Source organism: Palaemon carinicauda, chromosome 11 (genome assembly GCF_036898095.1).
Source record: "Palaemon carinicauda isolate YSFRI2023 chromosome 11, ASM3689809v2, whole genome shotgun sequence".
NCBI classification, from domain to species: domain Eukaryota; kingdom Metazoa; phylum Arthropoda; class Malacostraca; order Decapoda; family Palaemonidae; genus Palaemon; species Palaemon carinicauda.
The window spans coordinates 68632317-68654078 of record NC_090735.1 but is presented as its reverse complement, the minus strand read 5'-3'; the positions used below and the strand labels follow the sequence as shown (position 1 = coordinate 68654078).

Below are 21762 nucleotides of genomic sequence, written 5' to 3'. Positions count from 1 at the left end.
CCTTCGGATCCCAATACCTCAGGGTTTCAGTTGCGATGGAGCAGGGGGCATGAGACCTGCACATCTTGTGGCCACAAAAGTCCCTGCTTTTGTGGGTGCAGAACATGACTGCACACTCCACCTTAGCCTCCTCCTGTAAGGAAAGAAAGAGTGAAATGAGTATGGGGTAATTTATCTCACTGATAAATATTTTCACATGCATTAAATAGTATACATTACTATTCTTAATATAGCTTAGGATAGTAAGCTAGAAAGGAAATAGGAAAGACATATATCTGTGTTTCCTGTCCAGGCAATTTCTATGACCTCCCCCAATATTAATATTTTTAATTTCCTTATTAGGGAAAATACAGGGTGGAATAGCTCTCGTACATAGAGCTGGAGTCAGTGTATACTAACACTAACTCCACCACATGTAAAATATTAATACTGCAAGGTAATTATTGGTGTTCCGATGATCTAGGATACATCAGAATGTTGAAGGAATGCTTCACCTCAACATTTGCTAAGCGGTCTCAACAATGGACTGTGAAAGGACACACAGAGTATGTTGGAAATTCATCCATCCATATACCAAGGCACTTCCCCCAATTTTGGGGGGTAGCCGACACCAACAATGAAACAAAACAAAACAAAAGGGGGACCTCTACTCTCTATGTTCCTTCAGCCTAATCAGGGACTCAACCGAGTTCAGCTGGTACTGCTAGGGTGCCACAGCCCAACCTCCCACAATTCCACCACAGATGAAGCTTCATAATGCTGACTCCCCTACTGCTGCTACCTCTGCGGTCATCTAAGGCACCGGAGGAAGCAGCAGGGCCTACTGGAACTGCGTCACAATCGCTCGCCATTCATTCCTATTTCTAGCACGCTCTCTTGCCTCTCTCACATCTATCCTCCTATCACCCAGAGCTTTCTTCACACCATCCATCCACCCAAACCTTGGCCTTCCTCTTGTACTTCTCCCATCAACTCTTGCATTCATCACCTTCTTTAGCAGACAACCATTTTCCATTCTCTCAACATGGCCAAACCATCTCAACACATTCATATCCACTCTAGCCGCTAACTCATTTCTTACACCCGTTCCCTCCCTCACCACTTCGTTCCTAACCCTATCTACTCGAGATACACCAGCCATACTCCTTAGACACTTCATCTCCAACACATTCAATTTCTGTCTCTCCATCACTTTCATTCCCCACGACTCCGATCCATACATCACAGTTGGTACAATCACTTTCTCATATAGAACTCTCTTTACATTCATGCCCAACCCTCTATTTTTTACTACTCCCTTAACTGCCCCCAACACTTTGCAACCTTCATTCACTCTCTGACGTACATCTGCTTCCACTCCACCATTTGCTGCAACAATAGACCCCAAGTACTTAAACTGATCCACCTCCTCAAGTAACTCTCCATTCAACATGACATTCAACCTTGCACCACCTTCCCTTCTCGTACATCTCATAACCTTACTCTTACCCACATTAACTCTCAACTTCCTTCTCTCACACACCCTTCCAAATTCTGTCACTAGTCGGTCAAGCTTCTCTTGTGTCTGCTACCAGTACAGTATCATCCGCAAACAACAACTGATTTACCTCCCATTCATGGTCATTCTCGCCTACCAGTTTTAATCCTCGTCCAAGCACTCGAGCATTCACCTCTCTCACCACTCCATCAACATACAAGTTAAACAACCACGGCGACATCACACATCCCTGTCTCAGCCCCACTCTCACCGGAAACCAATCACTCACTTCATTTCCTATTCTAACACATGCTTTACTACCTTTGTATAAACTTTTCACTGCTTGCAACAACCTTCCACCAACTCCATATAACCTCATCACATTCCACATTGCTTCCCTATCAACTCTATCATATGCTTTCTCCAGATCCATAAACGCAACATACACCTCCTTACCTTTTGCTAAATATTTCTCGCATATCTGCCTAACTGTAAAAATCTGATACATACAAGATTGCATTCTCTGTTTTATCCTTAATCCTATTAATCAATACTCTACCATACACTTTTCCAACTGTGGCCGCGGGGGCATATAAAAATTAGAATAGCGCCAACGTTATCCCTACGTGTCGTAAGAGGCGACTAAAAGGGACGGGACGAGGGGGCTGGGAACCCCCCCTCCTGTAAAAAATTCCTGCGAGACATCGACAAGAAGATGGAGCTAGGGGGAGAGTGACTGCTCCCCGCACTCTAGTTTTGGGGTGTTTAAATGTGCGTGGATGTAGTACGATAGAGAGTAAAAGATGTGAGATTGGAAGTATGTTTAGAAGTAGAAGGATGGATGTATTGGCCTTGTGTGAGACAAAGATGAAAGGAAAGGGTGAAGTGATGTTTGGTGAAATGTCTGGTAGAGTGTCTGGGATTGAAAGGGGAAGAGCGAGAGAGGGTGTGGCGTTATTGCTGAGTGAATGGATGACAGGTAAAGTAGTGGAATGGAAGGAGATATCATCTAGGTTAATGTGGGTAAGGGTTAGGTTGGGTAGGGAATGTTGGGGGTTTGTCAGTGCGTATGGGCCAGGTAGTGAGAAAAGTGAAGAAGATCGGAATGAGTTCTGGAATGATTTAACTAGGTGTGTAGAAGGACTGGGTAGAAGGAATTATGTAGTTGTTATGGGTGACTTAAATGCTAGAGTGGGCGCTGGAGAGGTAGAAGGTGTCATTGGTAAGTATGGCGTACCAGGTGAAAATGAGAGTGGTGAGAGACTGGTAGACATGTGTGTTGAACAAGAGATGGTAATAAGTGCTAGCTTCTTTAAAAAGAAAGATAAAAATAAGTATACATGGGTAAGAGTGGCAAATGGAAGAGTAGTAGAAAGGGCATTAATGGATTATGTGTTGGTAACTAAAAGAATGTTTGGAAGATTGAAAGACGTGCACGTGTTTAGGGGTATGGCTAACGGTATGTCTGATCATTTTTTGGTGGAAGGAAAATTAGTTGTAGCAAAAGAGTGGGGGAATAGAGTAGGTGGATGTAAAAGGGAGGTAGTGAGGATTGAAGAGCTAATAAAACCGGGGGTAAAAAGTAAATATCAGGAAAGGTTGAAAATGGCATATGATGAGGTGAGAGTAAGAGAAACTGGTAATTTAGAGGAGGAGTGGAAGTTAGTAAAAGAAAATTTTGTTGGGATTGCAAGTGATGTATGTGGCAAGAAGGTTGTTGGAGGCAGCATGAGGAAGGGCAGTGAATGGTGGAATGAAGGAGTGAAGGTGAAAGTGGAAGAGAAAAAGAGGGCTTTTGAAGAATGGCTGCAGAGTAATAGTATAGAGAAGTATGAAAAATATAGAGAGAAAAAGGTGGAAGTAAAGCGCAAGGTACGTGAGGCAAAGAGGGCAGCTGACCTGAGGTGGGGTCAGGGATTGGGTCAGTCATATGAAGAGGATAAGAAGAAGTTTTGGAAAGAAGTGAAGAGAGTAAGGAAGGCTGGCGCAAGAATTGAAGAGACAGTGAAAGATGGAAATGGAAGGTTGTTAAAAGGAGGGGAGGCAAGGAAAAGGTGGGCGGAATATTTTTGAAAGTTTGCTGAATGTTGAGGATAATAGGGAGGCAGATATAATTGCTGTTCCAGGTGTTGAGGTGCCAGTGATGGGAGATGAGAATGAGAGAGAGATAACAATAGATGAAGTGAGGAGAGCACTAGATGAAACGAGAGTAGGAAAAGCATCTGGTATGGACGGTGTGAAAGCTGAGATGTTGAAGGAAGGGGGTGTGACTGTACTTGAATGGTTGGTGAGATTGTTTAATATGTGTTTTGTGTTGTCAATGGTACCAGTAGATTGGGTTTGTGCATGTATTGTACCACTATATAAGGGTAAGGGAGATGTGCATGAGTGTTGTAATTCAAGAGGTATTAGTTTGTTGGAAATTCATACTACTGTATTGTTATACTGCAGGAATACTGGCTACTGTATTGTTATACTGCAGGAATACTGGCTACTGTATTGTCTTATACTGTAGGTCTGCCAGTACACTACCGGGTTAGGCTAGTACCTGACGGCACTAGCCGACAGAGAGAGAGAAAGAATGGAGAGAAGGACTACCGTATTATTATAGTTTAGTACAATAATTAGGGTTGTAGTGACTACTGTCTCTACTGCCTTCTTTCCAGAATGAGGATTTAAATGGAAGGGGAGAGAATGTATTGATTCTAGCTTCCATCCAGCCACAATTTCTGTTGCCGGCTGTACTGCTGGTTATAGGGTTTGAGGATGGCAGTCCAAGGGAGGACTGAAGAATACCCAAAGTTTTAATGGGTTTCCCACTGGCAGCCGTCAGGGCTGGCTCAACTTTTCCCGGAGCACTGCTTCCGTTAGGGAGATGATCGAAGTGGCAACCTAACTGCCTTTGTAGGAGCCCAGCCGGTAACGCAGTCAGCCCGACAAGCGGGGTGATTGTAGAATGCCGGCCACAGGGATCGTGATGGCTAAGCCGTCACTAAAGGACAGAAGGGGAAGGGAAAGGGTCTTATATTTTACATAGAAAGGGGGCGGCAGGTATGCCTCCTACTTTCGGCTGTAAATCAGGGAAACATAGTTTCCTATACCGGCGCTGTCTTGGACGGTAGAGGAATAACAATTCCCTAGTCTGAGACATTGCCGGATATAAGACATATCTTTTAGTCCACAAGGGAGAAAGGTGGCGGCAATAGTACTACCCACTTTCGGTTGTGGACTAGGGAAGCCGAGCTTACTATGTCGGCAACGGTGTATCCGGCAGGGGAATGACTATTCCTCCATCGGTAGCGTTGCCGGCAACAAGACAGAATACCCTGAGTTACTGTCATATTTCAAAGCCGGGACACTCACCGGCAAAGAGGATCGACAGAAAACACTATCTCAGTCAAGCCGGAGTACACTACTCAATGGCAATGACGGAAGATAAGGTTGTCGCCTGGGCTGACTGCACTCAGGGGGAAGGAAGGGTTTAACCTCATTTCTCTAAAAGAGAGGAGTATCAAATTATGATAGTAATTCTAGGAGATATCTATTTTCTCCGACCGAATTAATAAAACGATACGAGAGGTTAAACGGGGATAATGTTACTAAAGTATACTAAAACGTGTTAGGCTAGCCTAACTCGATTCGGGATCTCGGCTACGCTAGTACCACCAAGGCCCTATCGTATACAATCGAAACATTTTATCAGATGAGGAAATATTACATGTGTAAATCTTATCTTCACTAGTATAATTTTGCCTAAATAGCTAGAATTTCTTTATAGCTAAATACTGGGGACGTCGTACTACTAACTAAATAAAGCATTTATGACGTACGACAGCGGTCCTAAAATGGCCGCCTCTGGTGCTGGCTCTGCTCCGCTTAACACACCTAAATTATGTTAATTTAATTATGAGAAGGGAGCCAAAAATTATACACAGGAAAGATTAAATACTCAACTTTTCAGAGGATGAAGATGCTGGCGATTGCATTGTAATATTCCTTAAAATCAGTAACAACACCGAGAGCAACGTGGGAGAACACCGTGCTTAATTGGCTATGTTAAATAGAATAGTACGCCGTAGTAGTACTGGGCGGGGATCCACCGGCTAACAATGATAATGGCTCCCCTTCAAATTCGCCACTCTTCCCCATCAAAGCGTAAACTCTATTCGGGGTGAAGATTGCCATGTGTCGTATCAAGAAATATGTCCCCTGATATGCGATATCCTTAAAAGTTATATTAAGGATACTCGCGCCAGGAGTTAGAATTCTGGAAACCTGTGGTTAATTCTCTGGGAGTATCACTGTAGCCAAATATACCTTAGAAAGCTGCCTAAAGGAACCTTCCATCAGGATGACATGGCTGAGCCCAAAAAAGAGCTTGCTGATTTGTGGGCCGGCTCTCTTGGTTCTTTTCAAGTATTTCCTTAGTGCCCTCAAAGGGCAAAGTAACAGCTGATCAGGATCCTTACTGGAAGAGCCTGAATCTAAGATCCACTACAGCCGGATTTTGTTTCTCAACTACAAACTCGGGGACAAAATTGAGTAACACCTACCCCCCTCCCCTTAAATGGGCAACGTCATAAGACAGATCATGTAGCTCACTGACTCTCTTAGCTGAGGCCAGGGCTAGAAGGAAGACCGTCTTCAGTATCGTCTCGATCTGAGCTTGAAGAGGAGGCTCGTAAGGGGCTCCTTTCAATGAACGTAGGACTTTTACTACGTTCCAAGGAGGAGGTCTGACTTCTGACTGAAGGTATGTGCACTCAAAATTCCATATGTGGCGGAATAACTCCGTCGAGGAGGCAATATCAACTTTATTCAGCTTAAAGATGAGGCTCAAGGCCAAGCGATTGCCTTTTACCGTCGAAACGGAACACAGTTTTTCTTCACTTTTGTTGGTATGGAGGCACTGAGAGAAGCGATACCCCATCCACGACACTAACCACAAAACACAGACCATTCTGCCTGATATACTAAGGCAGAAGACTCCCGGAGGTATCCTGCCCTTGGCTAGGCAACCTGTCTCGAAAAGCCCTTCTTTGCAAGTAGTTGCTGGATAACCTCCAGGCATGAAAACGAAGCTGTGGAATTGCTTCGAATCTCTTCATATGTGGTTGTCTGAGTAGATCGGAAAGTGTGGGGAGTTCTCTTGGTGTGACTGTGAGCAGCTGTTGAAGGTCGGGAAACCACTCTACATGATGCCACAGCAGAGCTATCAGGGTCTCGACAGATCGTAAGATGCACCAACTTTGTTTATTAGCCTCCTTACTAAGCAGAAGGGGGGGGGGGGAGTGCATAGACGTCTACCCTGTCTCACTGATGTTGGAAGGCGTCCTGCCAGAAAGCCTTGGGATTTGGTACTGGAGAACAGTACACTAGAGGCTTCTGGTTTAGGGATGTTGCAAACAGGTCAATTGTCAGCAAACCCTACAAAGTCAAAACTTACTTGGCTATCTGTTGTTTCAAGGTCCATTCGGAACCTACTGAGTCCTCCTACTCAGATTGTCTGAAAGCACCTTTTTGACCAGGATGAATTGTACTGAAAGAGCTACCGAACTGTTTTTCATGCACCTGAGGATTTCCACCACCAGTGGCATAGATACTGTGAAAAAGTACCTCCTTGCTTGTTTATGTGTGACACCACCGTAGTGTTATCACTCATCAGCACAACGGAGTCTCCTGAAAGGAGTCGATGGAAGTACTTGAGGGCAAGAAAGGCTACCCTCATTTCCAGGAAGTTATTTGGCACTGCTGTTAGGATTCAGACCACCATCTGGATATTGCAAGGTGCAACAGGGGAGCCCCTCACCCTTCTTTTGATGCATCTGTGAAGAGCAACAAATCCGGGGGAGGAGAGAGAAGGTCTACTTCCATGAGCAGGTCTGTGTCCTACACATACCATATCAGGTCTCTCTTCTGCTCCTGACCTACTGGCAGCAGTGTTTGGTGGGTCTATATGTTGAAACCAATGCGTTTTTAGCCACCACTGTAGAGATTTGATGCATAGACACACATTGGGAACTAACTTCTCTAGAGAAACTAGATGTACCAACAGCTTTTGCCACTGATGTGCTGCCAACTTGTCTTGCGAGAGAAAGGTTTATGCTATCTCTGTCTCTTTATCCATTCCTCGGACGGAAAGATCATGCCTAGTTTTGTCTTGATTCTCATTCCTAGATATACCACATCTTAAGATGGTAACCGATGGGACTTCTCGTAATTTACCACGATCCTCAGATTTTGGCAAAACCCAAGAATTCTGTCTCAAAGCAGGAAAAGGGACTCCCTCGAGTCTTCCACAATCAGCCAATTGTGTAGATACCAATGTAGATGAATGCAATTCTTGTGTGGCCCGGTGGACACTGGGGTGAAAATCCTAATATACACCTGAGGTGCTGTGGATATGCCGAAAGAAAAGCACCTTGAACTGGTATATCTTTCCTCCTAACGTGAATCTTCGATACTTCCTTGAAGATGGATGAATGGGGATCTGGAAGTATGCCTCCTTGAGGTCTAATGATATGAAGTTCTGTGGTCTGAAAGCCAGTCTAACCGTCTGGGCCAACTCCATCTTGAACGAGGTCTGATAGACGAACTTGTTCACGGTCAAGCGGTCGATGACTGGGCTCTAGACCCCAAAAGCCTTTTCTACTAGAAATAAGCAACTGTAAAAGCCTGGTACCTTTCCAGGACCTCCTGGAGAACATCTTCTCTAACATGGTCTGGACTTTCCTGTTCCTTCATGGATCTCCTCGCGTAGGAATCTGACATCGTCAGATGGAGGGTCAGTGGAGGGTGAGAGCTAGTTAGCAGAGAGTACCCCTGTCTTAAAACGGAAACCGACCAAGGGTCGGCTCCATCTGCTTCTCAAGAATTAACCTACCAGTGGACTAGTTGGGGGAACGCCACCCCTAGCGGGATCGTCCTCATTTATCTCTCCTACCTCCTTTGCCCCTCCTCAAGCCCCTAGGTCGAAAGGACTATCTAGGGCCTTGAGCATGCACTGCCTGCTTTGTCTTGCCACTCTTCTTCAATCCCTGTGCCTTACTTGGAGAAGATCTCTGCGGTGGAGGTGCAGCTAAGTGGAGCGCGAGGTTATCACCCTATGGAGGAGGGAGTCTTGGATCGCCTTCTTCCATCTGTCGACAACTGCCTCGATGTCCTCCACATTGAAAAGGGAAGGACTATCCGAAAGGATGTTGCACAACCTCACCGCTTCCCTCTTCGGTACCTGCCTCTGGAATTTTGTGACTGCTGTATCGTGGCGCCTCAAAATCCAGTTGACCAACTGGTTGACGACATTTTCAGTTAGAAACTCTAGAATCCTAGCCCCTGAGAGGAGGAAAGCTAACAACGCCTCCTTCCTGTGAGGGATGGAGATGTCTTCGTTCTTGACAAAATAACCCACCGTCCCCAACCAGTAATCCAACCATCAAACTGACTGTAAGGAACACCTTGCAAACCATTCCATGTTAGCAGCGTCTCCTGCAGAGAAATATATTGGCAGGGTTGCCAGTTTCGCCAAAGAAGACTTGTGCGTTAGAGCCAAGATTTCCAGATCTAACAGAAGAGATGATTTGTCCTCTACAATCACGTAATCCTTCCCTGCCGGACATACGGTGGAGGAAGTAACCCAGAGGAGTCCATGGAACGGAGGGACCTAGATGTTTCTGGCACTTGGGCGTAAGCCCTCTTCTTTGCAGCCGTACACATTTTGACCACAGTAAGGCTACCTTAGTCTTGGTGGGTCTCAGCATGTCACACAAAAGGTCAAGAACTGTGTCCTTGCCCTCTACCGGGATCTGATCCAGTTCCTCAAAGTTGTTGACCCTTTTTATGCAGGATATGACTTGCAGAAAGAGGTGGTCTGCATCCTTCTGCTCTAGGGGCGAGATCTTGGGGCTGATGGATGCTAGCAGCACTCTGTCGGAATGTTTCTGAGCCATCGTCGATAGGTTCTTCCTCCTGGGGTGGGTCAAAGTTGTTATCAGAGTTCCATTTGTTGGAGGATTGAGCCCTTGGAGGAATACCGCTCTGCTCCTTTCCTACATGTACAGACGTTGAGGCTACCCTACATTTCACTCGAAATAGCCACTCGTACATAGAGCGCCAATTCTTGGGTAATGTTTTGGTATCTTTCATTTCTTTCAGATAGATTTTAAAGTCCTTGACAAAGGAGGAACCCTCCTTCTCCAACTCCTTAGATCTTGCCCCTCCAGAGGGAGCGGAAGGAAGAGCCTGTGCCACCTTGGCAGACACCTCAGGACAGCTCAAGTCTATTGGTGAAAACCTATAATTGTCTGTAAACGTTATCTTCCTCGGGGACCTTAATCCTCTGCTCGTGCACAAATGAATGTTATCCCCCGGATGGGGAGTGTTTGTCCTCTGATTCCTTCTCTTCTTCTACTGTACAACCAGGATTAATCCAAGGCTGGGTCCTGGTTGGAAGGTACCTTGGTCTCCAGGTACTCTTGATACCTTGAAGAAACTTGAGGCTTATGAGGGGCAAGAGGAGGCGATTGTTTGTTATCTTGCTTCTGCACCTAGGATCAGATGGGCCGTCACTCCCTTTGGAGGATTCCAGTGAAATGGAAGGAATGCCAGGAAAAGGAACTATTGGGGAACAACTAGTCCGTCCAAAGACCGCCTACTTCACACCACCTGGACAAGGTCCATAAAACAAGGGGCATCTCTTGAGGATGGCATCAATCCTGATTGAGGCCCCCGTACCTTCTTCCTTGGCTTTGGTGGTGTGCCAAGGAAAGGGAGGGGCCGAAATGATGTCACCTCTTGCCAGCCTTTTGCTCTTCTTCCCTTCGGAAGGGAACGCTGTCTACCAGATTGAGAAGGGAAACCTACTCTTTTTTGCAGGGAAACTTCAAGTTCCTTGCGTAACGAAGGCCGACTATAAGAAGCGAGTTGACAAGGCGAGGGTTGATAAAGCGCGCTCTTCTCAACTTGCAGAAGTAAGATGTCATCTACCTGTGCACACAGTGAGCACCAACAATGTAGAACTCGCCTTGGGTTTAGACCAAGTTTCTTACACGTGCAAGTCTAGATGGGAAGACTTGCCTACCAGAACAATACACGTAGCAGAGATAGCGCGTGCGCCTCCTTCAAGCAGACGAGTGTGCCCTCTTACCTTGTTAGGTGATAGGGTGCGCAACACTGCGCAAGACTCATCCCCTAGATGTTGGTCAGCGCGTTCACTTGTTAGTGCGTCGAGAAGAGAAACACTCTTGCTCACCTTTTTTTCTGTAGGAGAAAGGTGCGCTATCTTTCTTTCCCCTAAGGGAGAGGAAGGCTAAGTGGTTGCTATGCACTTTTGCACAAAAAATAAAGTAGGGTCTTCCTTGCGAAAGGGAGAAATCAAGGTACAAGTTCGCAAGAGGTTGCCCGTGCATAGCATGCTGTGTCCTATGTACACGACAAGGAGGGAAAGGGAATGTAGGCAAACGCTTCCCATCATCATTGTCCAGCTCCGAAAAGCTGTGTTCTGATGGATTAGAGCAAGGCATGGAAGAATTCATTACCTTTTGGTGAAACCCCAAGGGGAAGACCACTAAAGGGAAGGTCATATCTCTTGCAGGCAGAAAGGATGATTAACTCCTTTTGTGCCTAACGGCAAATCTCCTCACCCACGCTGAACAAGAACTGGTGAAGGGAACTTTCCCTCGTAAGGGATGATTGCCCAACACTTGGTGGAGGCTGACTTTCCCTTGGAAGGGAAGTTTCAAAACCAGGAAGCAAACCTATGGCCAGCTCACTTTCTCTCTCCTCCGGCTGAGTGAACTCAGCCAGAAGATCAACTCCATGAATTGCCCTTGAGACATAGTCAAAGCTAGACCTTCGGATTCCCCATAAAGGGATCACTCAAGGAGTGCTTGTCCGCAACTGCTCCCGCCCGCCTGCCAAGGCAAAGCAAACGTCGGGGCGAGCAGAAGCCAAGGTCAAAGCAGCTGAGCGTGCTTGAGACTCTTTCGGTCTATGACCTACGGAGTCTCGTGGGGGAAGATCATAATCGACCCCTGGGGAGGATGTCTGCTCCTGATGCGCTCCCAACTGCCAGACCTCTTGCAACCTTTCCTTATAAAGAGAACCAGTGAGCCCCAAGGAAGGCCACAAAAGAGAGAGACTCCCCAACAGTGGTGGCTGGTGCTGCTTCATTAGGGGAAGCAACGGAGACCCTCGACACATAAGATTGTCCCAGAGTCATGCGAGCACCACTTGTACTCATCCGCCCACCAGGACAGGATGAACGAGCTGAGTTACCATGGGCAGGTCAAATCGACGGAAATCGATGGCAAGGTTTCTTATATATCGAGGCTGACCTGGAAGATGGTTCTCCATTCGCCTTCTTTTTCCATCGCGGGAGTGACCGCTACATGCAGGGCAGAGACCATGAAGATCCGTCTCCTTAGCCAACATAAAGGTGCCGCAACAACGACCCTCAATGCCGGCAAAAAACCCCTGCGGATACCAAGAGATCTTGCAGGCAGTCACACCTGAAAGAGAATAAGAATATCAAAAGGAAAGTTCTTTGCTTTTAGGGCCATTCAATAAGGAAATATTTATTTGGTTTTATCGGAAGAGTAAGACGTCTATTCTCCACCAAGCCAAAATAAAAAGTGATGAGTGTTTACTAGTGCTGGTGAGAGCACGGTGGTGGGTCTATCCCTGCTAATCCCCCCTCTCACTAACTAGCGGAGGGTAGTTACATTTCATAAAAGCTTATCAGCTGATTTTCAGCTAGTGCCAAAATGATACTGTACTCCTATGTAAAGAGCTCAAGGTTTATCTATAGTGCCTGTATATAAGGGACATGAAAGAAAAATGATATGAACGGTATAAATTGCATATATATTATATATCAATGCAACTCTACTTTGCCTGAACACCTTGACTGGTTTACAACCCTGTGTGAGACCATGGTTTTTACTTCAACATGAAGTAAGTGTGCATTTATGCATGAATACTTGAGGACTTCCAAAACAAAACTAACACAGTACTTAGTATATAAAATCATAATAAATGTAGTAAAGAAAATACTAATTATACTGTACCTTCCTGCCTTCCTCAGCAGCAATTATAAGTTTTTCTCTTATCCAAGAAAACTGTCCACAGGGATCACTAATGTTCAGAAGTAAATCATTTGGACCATAGTACAAGTTTGTATTTAAAACCATAACCTGAAATAAAAAAAAAAATTTAGTTTAGAGTTTTTTCTATACTCAACAGTAATTCCTAAATACTCTATATCTGTACCTGTACTAGTAAGAATTACACTTAAATGCTAACAACTCATGCATTTAAAGAAATAACTTAAAAATATTGGTAACAATACCTTATTAATCACAACATCAAAATTCCTGTATGCAGGACATTACAACAATTCTGGTAGTGCAGCCAAAGAGCAGTGGGAGGTCACACTAAGGTAGTGGGTTCGAAACTCACCTGGAGCAAATAAAAACTTTCACTGTTAAATTTCAATGAAATTAGAATGTTATAGACAATATGCAGCATTTAGCTTTTACTTTATATTACTGAATATGTGTGTATTATCATAATGCATTAACCATATACTGTATCTATTCACCCTATCACATTTCTAAACTAAAAAGGTACTAGTATGAACACACTTTAAGGGGACCATCCGCTATGTCCTCCATTTTTTTTTTCTAATTATTCAAAATACACTATTTCTATATATGTTTTAGACATATATAATACCTTCACCATATAAAAATTTCAAGTCATTTGATAATAAACTTTTTGATTGATGAGCAAAAATCATGATTTTTAAAAAGATTTTAGGTACATTTTTCCCACTAATATGACACTAATTGTATTGAAAATCATATCATCAAAACTTCTTTATAAATCGAATAATTCTGTGAGACAAAATTTCGATTTTCCTATTTCTTTTTTTACTGATTTTTTTCTTAATTTTCTTCGTCTAGACATAAAATAATCATGAAAAAAAAAGAGAAAAAGGAAAATAGAAATTCTGGTACACAAAATTGTGGGATTTTTATTCTTCTTTTCACTGATATCTTTCTCTCTAAAATCGAACAATAAATAAGTGAAAAAAATATACACCGTACCTAAGTATGAATAAATATGTTTTCGAGTTATGAGCTCCCAAAGATTTGCTATAAATTTTCACTTTTTTTCTTAAAAAATGAAGTTAACATTATTATGATAGCCTTACTTAGTACTCTCATTGTTTATTCTTTCATGAAGGCTCCCTAAACGATGCATTTAAACACTAAGTGTACTAATACACTTGGTGTAAGGATGTCATGAGTTGCCAGCGGCCTCTCATTGTTGCCAGAGTTTTAGTTAGAATGTTCCATGCTTTGTACTCTATTTCATGTTTTCCTCTCTTTTTTGTTCTTTTTTATTGCTATGCTCAATTTTTGTTCTTTCTTTGACCTTAGGTAACATTGGCCTTGCTATAAAGTTCACGAGGACGTTGTAAAAACACGATGTACATACGAAATGCAAGTAAACAAACACACGTGCAACATAACTTCTACACGTCTTTGGAAATTCTGGCTGTTCTTTTCGTAGTTTGTAGTTTGCGTTCCCCTACCCTCTACCAATGCCTTCCATCTCTGTCAGACATAAAATATTTTCCAATACAAGTGAAAAGAAACGCTATTTATATGCAAAAATAAACACGCATAGACGATTCTCTCAAACTCATTCATGCAGACAATGCATTAGAGATAACGTCATCATTTAAAGACTGCTTTAGGATCATTATTTGTAAAAATAATTGGCTGAAACTTCTGGAGAGCATGTATATGTTTCTGCATACATTATTATTATTATTATTATTACTAGCCAAGCTACAACCCTAGTTGGAAAAGCAAGATGCTATAAGCCCAAGGGCTCCAATAGAGAAAAATAGCCCAGTGAGGAAAAGAAATAAGGACATAAATAAATGATGAGAATAAATTAACAATATATCATTCTAAAAACAGTAACAGCGTCAAAACAGATATGTCCTATATAAACTACAGTGGAACCTCTACACACAAACGTATCTACATCCGAATTTTCCAACATCCGAAGTAAAATTCGAGCAAATTTTTGACTCTACACCCGAATTTTATTTCGACACATGAAGTAAACATTACGCCATTGAGCGTCGAGTGCTCAGTTCTCTATTCTTGTGTGTATCGTGCGGTTGTCCTCTGTTTGGTCTGTTATTAACAGTGCTTATTTTCTTCCTTTCTCACATTTCCTTTTTGACTTTACCTATAATCATGGTGCCTAAGAAGCTAAGTTTCAGTACAGGAAGAAGGCCGTTCTTTCATTAGAATTGAAGCAAGAAATTATAGAAAAACATGAGAGCAGTGTGCATGTGAGTGATACTGTATGGCTAAACAATATGGCCGGAATAGGCCTATGATCTCGAGGATCATCAAGCTGAAGGCAGCCATTAAAGCAAATAACCATCGAAGGGGATCACCATTATTACAAGAAAATCTTAGCAATACCCTGGAAGAGATAGAACGCCTTATGTTGATAGGGATAAAGGACAAAGAGATTATTGGCAACGATCATTTGTGAGAAGGGCCAGCGTGATGAACAGAAAGAAAGAAAAAAGTAAAGCAAAGAAAACCATGATAGCATTAACAAGCTCTTTTAAATAAGACTACTCTCTTTTTCTGTTTCTCTCTAAACTTAGCATTAACATGTTCTTTAAATAAAATCTCTCTCTCTCTCTCTCTCTCTCTCTCTCTCTCTCTCTCTCTCTCTCTCTCTCTCTCTCTCTCTCGTTCTTCTTCGCTGTTATAGTGTTAGATACGTCTATTATTTTTTTTTCCAAGAGAGAGAGAAGAGAGAGAGAGAGATTAAACAAAAATGTGCTTAGAGTACATATGATTTTTAACAGCGTCAACGAGTTGAAAAACAATTAAATGTAACTAAGAAAGTAATAACAGCTAATCTGAATTCCTTTATTAACTAAAACAAATATTGATACAAACACACTCGTGTGCGTATGCACAAACACAAACACAGGTGCAAAAATTGCTACGCAGTAAGAGAGACGGTGGGGGAGGAGGTAGAGATGGTGACTGCGATAACATACCGTAACTCGTCACTGAAAGTGATGAAAATAAAAAATCAAAAGAAAAAAATGTAAAAAATATGAAATATAAAAATAAAAAAAAAATAAATAAGCTAAGTTAGATTAAAATTTCCGTAGTGTAAGTTACGGTATGTTATCGCAGTCACCATCTCTGCCTCCTCGCCGATCGTGTCTCCTCGTGCGTGTGTGTGTGTTTGCGCATACGCACACGAGTGTGTTTGTATCAATATTTGTTTTAGTTAATAAAGGAATTCAGATTCGCTGATATTGTTTTTTTAGTTACATTTAACTGTCTTTCAACTCGTTAAACGCTGTTAAAAATCATATGTACACAACACATTTTTGTTTAATCTCTCATTTTTGTTTAATCTCTCTCTCTCTCTCTCTCTCTCTCTCAGAAAAAAATTAATAGACGTCTCTAACACTAACAGTGAAGAAGAACAAGAGAAAGAAAGAGAGAGAGAGAGAGAGAGAGAGAGAGAGAGAGAGAGAGAGAGAGAGAGAGAGAGAGAGAGAGAGAGAGAGAGGAGAGAGAGAGAGAAGAGAGAAGAGAGAGAGAGAAGAGAGAGAGAGAGAGAGAGAGAGAGAGAGAGAGAGTATTTATTTAAAGAACATGTTAACACCATGTCTACCTTCTCGCCGATCGTCCGTCTCCTGGCGTAACAAATCCTACACCTGCATTGGCCTGTCTCTAAGGTAAAGTGGCAATAAAACACATTTTTTATTCATTATTTCTTTATAATTATCTTTTATACATGCTTCTTTCATATTATGCAGTTATGTTATTGTTATGTGTAACTATGTGTAGCCATTTATTAAGGATTTATTATGGGTTTTTAGGCTGAGGAACGAATTAAATGAATTAGCATGTATTCTTATGGGAAAATTCGTTTCTACATCCGAACGTTTTCTACATCCGAAGTTGGTTGTGGAACGAATTAAATTCGTATGTAGAGGTACCACTGTATTAACAACGTCAAAAACAGATATGTCATATATAAACTATAAAAAGACTCATGTCAGCCTGGTCAACATAAAAACATTTGCTCCAACTTTGAACTTTTGAAGTTCTGCCGATTCAACTACCCAATTAGGAAGATCCTTTCACAACTTGGTAACAGCTGGAATAAAACTTCTAGAATACTGTGTAGTATTGAGCCTCATGATGAAGGCGGCCTGGCTATTGGAATTAACTGCCTGCCTAGTATTACAAACAGGATAGAATTGTTCCGGGAGATCTGAATGTAAAGGATGGTCAGAGTTATGAAAAATCTTATGCAACATGCATAATGAACTAATTGAACGAAGGTGCCAAAGATTAATATCTAGATTTGGAATAAGAAATTTAATAGACCGTAAGTTCCTGTCCAACAAATTAAGATGAGAATTAGCAGCTGAACACCAGACAGGAGAACAATACTCAAAACAAGGTAGAATGAAAGAATTAAAACACTTCTTCTGAATAGATTGATCACCGAAAATCTTGTAAGACTTTCTCAGTAATTCAATTTTTTGTGCAATTGAAGAAGACACAGACCTAACGCGTTTCTCAAAAGTAAATTTTCCTGTCAAGAATCACACCTAAAATTTTAAAAGAGTCATACAAATTTAAAGAAACATTATCAATACTGAGATCCGGATGTTGAGGAGCCGCCGTCCTTGACCTACTCAAAATCGTACTTTGAGTTTTGTTAGGATTCAACTTCATACCCCATAATTTGCACCATGCACTAATTTTAGCTAAATCTCTATTAAGGGATTCACCAACCTCAGATCTACATTCAGGGGATGGAATTGATGCAAAGAGAGTAGCATCATCTGCATATGCAACAAGCTTGTTTTCTAGACCAAACCACATGTCATGTGTATATAATATGAAAAGTAATGGGCCAAGAACACTTCCCTGTGGAACACCGGATATCACATTCCTATACTCACTATGGTGCCCATCAACAACAACTCTTTGAGATCTATTACTTAAAAAATCAATAATAATGCTAAGGAATGACCCACCCATTCCCAACTGTTTCAGTTTGAAAACAAGGGCCTCATGATTAACATGGTCAAAGGCAGCACTAAAATCAAGGCCAATCATACAAACTTCCTGGACACAATCAAGGGATTTCTGTACAGCATTGGAGATTGTAAGAAGGGCATCACATGCTCCAAGGCCTTTACGAAAACCAAATTGCAAACTAGGGAGTAGATGATTACCTTCAGCAAACCTATCAAGAAGTTTTGCCAGAAGACGTTCAAAAACTTTAGATAATATGGACAAGTGCTAAAAGCTCCTCTTCTTGCTAACTTGTGCAAAATAACAGATAACTTTAGAGCTAAGAAACCTGCTGTCTTTATAAAAAAAACAAAGGAAGAATACCATTTGGGTCTACACCTCCATAAGCATCAAGGTCCATCAACAGAGCTTTAATCTCATGAGATCAAAAAGCCAAACTACTGTAGTTAGTTTAGCCTCAGGAAAACAGGAATGAGGAAGTTCAAGTTTTTCATTACTCTGTTTACTGTCAAAAACATCAGCCAAAAGGGTTGCCTTTTCCTTTGAACAGTGAGTGACTGAGCCATCTAGTTTAAGTAAAGGAGGAACTGCTGCATCTACACCAAAGAGTGCAGATTTAAGGGTAGACCACCATTCATGTTTCTGAGTTGTACCAGAAAGGGTTTCTTTTATGGTTAAATTGTACTGTACTCCTTTTCAGTTGAGGCATAAACTCTCTGAGCAAAAGCCGAAGCTGAGTATAGTTGTTCCAGGTCAAATCTGATCTGTTACCCTTCCAAAGATGATAGGCCTCCTGCTTCTCCAAATAAGCAAGCATGTCTACAATCATCATTGAACCACGGTTTGTCCTTCACTCAGTACCTTAGCACACGAGAAGGGATACGCCTATCAATTATGTTGACTAGATTCTCATTCAAGGGGATAACAGGATCTACACTACTATATAATTGTGACCAATTCAAGCACAAAAGATCATGCAAAATTCCATTCCAGTCTGCTTGGGATTTCATAAAAATTTTACAAGAGTATGATATATCAGGGACAGGCTGCTCAGTCTTCACTACTAATGAAATCAAGGCGTGATCAGATGTCCCGACTGGAAAACCAACCTTACTAGTTATAACACCAGGAGAGTCACTGTATACGAGGTCCAAGCAATTACCAGACCTATGAGTAGCTTCATTTATGATTTGCTCACAGCCTGATTCAGAGGCAAAGTCTAAAGCTCTTAAGCCATAGTGATCGGTAGGAGAGATAGAACTTAACCACTCTCTATGGTGAGCATTAAAATCACCAACAAAGACAAAAGCCTTCTATCATCTTCTTGTATCTTAGTCATAATGGTAAGAAGACAATCGATGATAGAATCATCCATGTCTGGATTCCGGTAGATCAAACACAAATAAAAGTTGTTATGCCTACCACAAACTTTTATTACCTGAATCTCATGACATCCACATTGATAGCAGGACTTATAAGAAGCAGGGTACTTGGTCCTAATATACAACGCCATTCCCCTGGCCCTAGGGATGGCACCACGTTTCAACATTATTAGCTTCTTAAAACCAGTTATAAGGAGCTCAGATGAGTGCCTCATATTAGAAACCAAAGTTTCTGAGCACAAAAGAATATCATACTGTCTGGACGCAACAATAAGGTCTTGGATATTTGCATGAAGACCACGAATATTGCAATACAGAAGACGACATTGACGAAATCTAGGACATACTGGTCCCGGATTTCGCTCAATGTCTCCAGACAGCATAAGAATTAATAGAAATAAAAAAAGACATCATACTTAAAAACCAGATTAACAAGAATTATAACAAAAATATTATGTACAGAATTATAAATATGATATTTTAATTATAAAATAAATTTTTGAATATACTTACCCGGTGAATATATAATAGCTGAGCCTCCGGCGGCTCGACAGAAAAACACACAAAAACTCGCGAGCGATCGCTATGAAGGTTGCGGGTGTGCCCGCTAGCGCCAACTATCGGCCAGATACCGCATATACATGTAAACAGACCCAATTTTTCTCATCCCGCTGGGTCTCTATCGGGGAGGAAGGGGGGGCTTTTAATTTATATATTCACCGGGTAAGTATATTCAAAAATTTATTTTATAATTAAAATATCATTTTTAAATATCTAACTTAGCCGGTGAATATATAATAGCTGATTCACACCCATGGTGGTGGGTAGAGACCAGAGTTAATTAAGTTTACAGCGTATATGCTTAGAGTTTTTGACAGTTATATCATAACAAAACCCAAATATATAAAGGTACCTGGTAAGGAAGTTGACTTAGACGATTACTCTGCCTTATTAGTCTGTCTTCCTCACGAAGCCCAGCGATCCTCTTAGGATGCTGAAAGACTCCCAGGAGTTGAAGTATTAAGGGCTGCAACCCATACAACAGGACCTCATCAAACCCCTAATCTGGGCGCTCTCAAGAAATGACTTTGACCACCCGCCAAATCAACCAGGATGCGAAAGGCTTCTTAGCCTTCCGTACAACCCAAAAAACAAGATTAAAAACATTTCAAGAGACAGATTAAAAAGGATATTGGAATTAGGGTAATGTAGTGGTAGAACCCTCACCCACTACTGCACTCGCTGCAACGAATGGACCCAGTGTGTAGCAGTCCTCGTAAAGAGTCTGGACAACTTTTAAGTAAAATGACGCGAACACTGACTTGTTTCTCCAAAAAGTCGCGTCCATAATACTTTGCAGAGATTTATTTTGCTTGAAGGCCACGGAGGTTGCTATAGCTCTAACTTCGTGGGTCTTAACCTTAAGCAAACATCGGTCTTTCTCATTCAAGTGAGAATGAGCTTCTCGTATTAAAAATCTGATAAAATATGACAAAGCATTCTTTGACATAGGCAATGATGGTTTCTTAACTGAGCACCATAATGCCTCAGATTTACCTCGTAATGACTTAGTACGAGCTAAATAGAACTTAAGAGCTCTAACAGGACATAATACTCTTTCCAGTTCGTTGCCTACGATCTCTGATAAGCAAGGAATATCAAAAGATTTAGGCCAAGGACGAGAAGGCAGTTCATTTTTGGCCAGGAAACCAAGTTGAAGTGAACAAGTGGCTTTTTCTGTAGAAAAGCCGATGTTCTTACTGAAGGCATGAAGTTCACTGACCCTTTAAGCCGAAGCCAAGCACACTAGGAAAAGTGTCTTGAGGGTGAGATCCTTCAGGGAGGCTGAATGTAATGGCTCAAACCTGTCTGACATGAGGAACCTTAGGACCACGTCTAAGTTCCATCCAGGAGTTGCCAAACGACGTTCCTCAGAGGTCTCGAAAGACTTAAGGAGATCTTGGAGATCTTTATTGTTGGAAAGATCTAAGCCTCTATGTCGAAAGACCGAAGCCAACATGCTCCTGTAGCCCTTAATCGTGGGAGCTGAAAGGGAGCGAACCTTTCTCAGATGTAAAAGAAAATCTGCGATTTGGGCTACAGAGGTACTGGACGAGGACACAGATGCTGACTTGCACCAGTCTCGAAAGACTTCCCACTTCGACTGGTATACTCTAATGGTAGAAGCTCTCCTCGCTCTTGCAATCGCACTGGCTGCCTCCTTCGAAAAGCCTCGAGCTCTTGAGAGCCTTTCGATAGTCTGAAGGAAGTCAGACGAAAGGCGGGGAGGCTTTGATGGACATTCTTTACGTGGGGCTGACGTAACAGATCTACCCTTAGAGGAAGACTTCTTGGAAAGTCTACCAGCCATTGAAGTACCTCGGTGAACCATTCTCTCGCGGGCCAGAGGGTAGCAACCAACGTCAACCTTGTCCCTTCGTGAGAGGCGAACTTCTGCAGTACCTTGTTGACTATCTTGAATGGTGGGAATGCATATAAGTCCAGAAGAGACCAATCCAGTAGAAACGCGTCTATGTGGATTGCTTCTGTATCGAGGACTGGAGAGCAATAGATTGGTAACCTTTTGGTCAACGAGGAGGCAAAGAGGTCTATGGTGGGTTGACCCCAAGTAGCCCAAAGACTCTTGCCCACGTCCTTGTGGAGGGTCCATTCCGTGGGTATCACCTGACCCCTCCGACTGAGACAGTCTGCCAAGACGTTCAAGTCCCCCTGGATAAATCTCGTCAACAGGGAGATGCCTCGATTTCTTGACCATAAGAGAAGG

The 21762-nt window shown here is 42.3% G+C and overlaps 1 protein-coding gene across 2 annotated transcripts in view; it reads right to left on the bottom strand.

Annotated features, from left to right (window-relative positions):
• LOC137650051 (acid sphingomyelinase-like phosphodiesterase 3b) overlaps positions 1-21762 on the bottom strand; it is a 103177-nt gene that overhangs the window by 21276 nt on the left and 60139 nt on the right. For both annotated transcript variants that reach the window (XM_068383083.1, XM_068383082.1), the window contains exon 6: positions 12541-12666. In XM_068383083.1, the coding sequence (XP_068239184.1) occupies positions 12541-12666 (126 nt within the window). The remainder of the gene's footprint in view (positions 1-12540; positions 12667-21762) is intronic.